The following is a 4,443-nucleotide window of genomic DNA, read 5'->3' on the forward strand; positions in this document are numbered from 1 at the left end:
TGCTAGATTGCATGTTTTAACCCAACGCTGGGTCACATACAGTATAATAAAACGTAAAATTTAAATTTCATTTGGGTCAACTTTGGGTTTGTCCATATTTGATTGGGTTACAACAACCCAGCATTTTTTAGATTGACATGCAACTGATAATAGCATTATATAAAATGTTAAATCTATAAATGATATTATTATGACACCTGCACCAGTTTACACATTTGCACCAGACACTTTCTCACAATCACTCCATATCTCTATTAAACACTGCGCATTTCTAAGTGTGCCTCACATGGGTGAGTGGGCTTGACAAACCACCTGTAGAAACCCTCCTCTCTCTATATAAACCACACACTTCTCCATCTCACAAGGACTCAATTAGGAAAACAATGTTTACCTGTGCGTGTACCACACAATCATGTTGCACTGGATTTATTCAACCTTAAATCCTTTTCACCAAATCCTGCACAGTGTTGATCTGTCTTATTTAAGTGCACTTGTATAGTCTATAGTCTATAGTTTATGTGTATTGTAGTATGTATAGTTAGCAGTTAGTATAGTTAGATTACTGCTCCAGCATGTTAGTTATGTATAGTTATGTAAAATAGCTCTTGATTTATTGATGTAGCTCCGTGGTCCACACATGTAGAGGAGTCACAATAAGCTCAGCTTGACTTGTTATTACTCTACATTATGCATTGTGCTATTCATTGATGTGTTTGCTCTGTTCTGAAGCTGCTGCTGATGGTTTTCTGTGTTGTTTCAGATGCGCAGAGTTTTCTCTTTGGTCTAGATTTGTGGATGGTAGTGCTGGTGGCGGTGGCCGGCGGAGTCTTCCTCATACTCTTCATCATCTGTGTCGTCTGCATCTGCTGCCGAAGGAGAAACAAGAGCAAGGCTGAAGGTACACGGACACAGAGACACAGTTTCTGGGCTTTATTTTAAAGATCTAGGTGTAAAGCGGGTAGCACGGATGCCCAAAGGGTGTGTCCAAATCCACTTTTGCCATTTTAAGGGTGGGAAAAACAGTCTGCGCACCAAGCGCATGATCTCAATTGATTGTGCTTGTTCTCTTAATGAGTTATGCGTGTGTTTTGGGTGTGACGTCCATTAAACTAATCACAATCTCATCTCCTAAATTCAGTTCTGATTTCCAGTAAAGTGAAAAGTGAACAATAACAACAGAGTGTTCAAAAAATGTGCTGTCAAACACACTTCACATTCCCATGATACTCTATAATGATGCATATAACTCTAAACCCTGACAAATCTAAATCAAATCCAACAAATCTAAACAAAAAATTATAAAAACAATTGTAAATATGCATATAATTAATACTACTACTAATAATAACACTAAAATGTCAATGATCATGACTAAAACAGAGCCAGATTCCTCCAAAGCCCCCTGAGGTGAAGAAGGCTGGAGAGGAGGTGGTGTTTTTTTACATTTTTAATAGACAAAAATATATATTGTTTTTATATTTGTCATCCCTGTGTGTAATAAGCTGAGTGCACATATTGGATCAGCATTTGCACATGACACTCTCTTTAAATAACACATATAAAAACCCTGCTTCGTTGACTGTGGAGCAGCTTTTAGTTGGTCAGTGGTGCCATCTATGTGGTTTCAGTCACTTAAAGCATGCCATTAATGTACCTTCACACACCTCCTTTTCAGACCAGCACTCCTATAAGCACAAATCCATTCGCTGTTTAATCAACGTGGCACAAAACGTGAAAATGAAACCTGTGCCGGGCTGAAACTAGCAGAAAACACTTGTGCTGCGTATGCTACTTTTTTACATGCAAACTTGATGAGTTTAGTAGTTTCAACTGAGGCTGTCGTGTCATTCAGTTTGGGTGTTTTTTTATTTACAATAACTGTAAGAGAACAGAAACACAAATGTGACCCTCGACCACAACTCAAAGTTTTGGGAAACCGTATGTGCACATCATCTGAAGTTGAAATCATGTGTGGAGTGTTTGGATAGTGTTGGAAAAATCTGGAATCTGAGAAAATATGGAGATTTATTAAAGTTGTTTGTTAAAGTTGTCTTAAAATGCATATTACTAGTCAATAATGAAGTTTTGATAAATTTGCTGTATGAAATGGATGTCTGGATGGGCGATGATCTTAATATTCTAATAGTTTTTGGCATAAATAATTAATAATTCTGCCACAAATATACCTGTGCAAATGAAAGGTGCAGTATGAAGGACTGAAGTGGTTGAAGTAGGTATTTCAGGCTAAATTTTAAAAATATATATTGTCTGATGACGACAACATGAAACACAAACAGGTTGCCAGATTGACGACACACCTGAAGACAGATCCGTACACTGTAATCCGCCCAGCTAATGTTAACGTTTGTAATATTTGAATTATTTGCTAATTAAAAATCACCTCATGTGTATTTTTATGACTTTCGAAGACTTTACTCTGGAGTAATAATATTTCAGCATACAGTGAAAGCCTTCAAGACTGAAATTAAATACGCTGTTTTCCACCAACTGGCAACCCAGGGTGCTGAAATATAATTGGGTACACTGGCAGTGGGTGGAGTTACAGATAAAGACGAGGACAGACAGTCAGACATGAAACGCATATTTAAGGAGAATAACTGATGAACTGTACATACAGCAACTTTAAGACTGGTTTTGGGAATCAGGGATAGCAAATACTAAATAAATTCTGCATATTCTGAAATATAATCTACATAGTTCACTCAGATGTCATTTTCACATGCAACTTCTGTATGTGTTGTTCAGAGGAGAAGGAGTTTCGCCTGGCGCCGCTGATACCAGATTATTCCAACCAGCCGGATGAGCAGTACATGCAGCAGAGTGAATCCAACAGGCCTTCAAAAAGCCAGCGACCGCTGCCACCTTTACCTAGTGTTTGAGCTCTAGAGTCAGCAGACATACAGCAGATGAATAGCCTGGATCTCCAGAGACTCTGGTGATAACAACATCAACACCAACAAACAATGACAACAACAGTGATGATAACAACAACCACAAAACAAAAAAGAACAATGACGACAACAATAACATCAAAACAACAATAACAACAACAACATCAAGAACAACAACAACAACAATGAAAACAACAATAACAACAACTGCAAAAAAAAACATCAAAAAACACCTTAAACAACAACAGCGGTAATAACACCACCGCCAACAATACCATCATCAAAACAACAATAACAACATCAAGAACAACAACATTGAAAACAACAATAACAACATCAAGAACAACAACATTGAAAACAACAATAACAACATCAAGAACAACAACATTGAAAACAACAATAACAACATCAAGAACAACAACATTGAAAACAACAATAACAACATCAAGAACAACAACATTGAAAACAACAATAACAACATCAAGAACAACAACATTGAAAACAACAATAACAACATCAAGAACAACAACATTGAAAACAACAATAACAACATCAAGAACAACAACATTGAAAACAACAATAACAACATCAAGAACAACAACATCAAAAACAACAATAACAACATCAAGAACAACAACAATGAAAACAACAACAACAACTGCGAAAAAATAACATCAAAACAACACCACAAACAACAACAGCGATAATAACACCACCACCAACAATACCATCATCAAAACAACAATAACAACACCAACAACAACATCAAGAACAACAACAATGAAAACAACAACAACAACAACTGCGAAAAAATAACATCAAAACAACACCACAAACAACAACAGCGATAATAACACCACCGCCAACAATACCATCATCAAAACAACAATAACAACACCAACTACAACAACAATGAAAACAACAATAACAACAACTGCAAAAAACATCAAAACAACACCACAAACAACAACGACAACAACAATAATCAAAACTACAATAACGACAACTTTGTTAAAATAACAACAAAAACCAACAACACTGAAGATAATGACAACAACAACACAACAACAACAACACCAAAACAACAACAACAACAACAACAAAACCAACAATACTTACAACAATGAAAACCAACATAAACAACAATACCAACAACAAAACAACAACACCACCAATAACAAAAACACCAAACAACAACAACGACACTGACATCAACAATAACAACAAAGAATCAACAATTAACAACAAAGACAACAATTACACAAAACAAGATCAGGGATTAAGCTGGTGTTTTCTAGCTATCCTGCATGGGTCCTGTACCACAAAGCAAGCTGGCTAGCCAGTTAGGTTTATACAGATAGGTTTATATATAAGTAGTCAGAATTATTAGCCCCCCTGTTTATTTTTGTCCCCCAATTTCTGTTTAACGGAGAGCAGATTTTTAATAGTGTTAATAACTCATCTCTAATAACTGATGTCTTTTCTCTTTGTCATGACAGTAAATAATATTAGACTAGATATTCTTCAAGAC

The 4,443-nt window shown here is 36.1% G+C and overlaps 1 protein-coding gene across 1 annotated transcript in view; it reads left to right on the forward strand.

Annotated features, from left to right (window-relative positions):
- si:dkey-11f4.20 (T-cell surface antigen CD2) overlaps positions 1–4,081 on the forward strand; it is a 9,957-nt gene extending 5,876 nt beyond the window's left edge. The window contains exons 5-6 of the mRNA XM_056464801.1: positions 761–898; positions 2,767–4,081. Coding sequence (XP_056320776.1) covers positions 761–898; positions 2,767–2,900 — 272 coding nt within the window. The 3' untranslated portion in view covers positions 2,901–4,081. The remainder of the gene's footprint in view (positions 1–760; positions 899–2,766) is intronic.
- The last annotated feature ends 362 nt before the right edge of the window (positions 4,082–4,443 follow it).

The sequence above is a fragment of the Danio aesculapii genome, chromosome 9, assembly GCF_903798145.1.
Source record: "Danio aesculapii chromosome 9, fDanAes4.1, whole genome shotgun sequence".
Taxonomy (NCBI): Eukaryota; Metazoa; Chordata; class Actinopteri; order Cypriniformes; family Danionidae; genus Danio; species Danio aesculapii.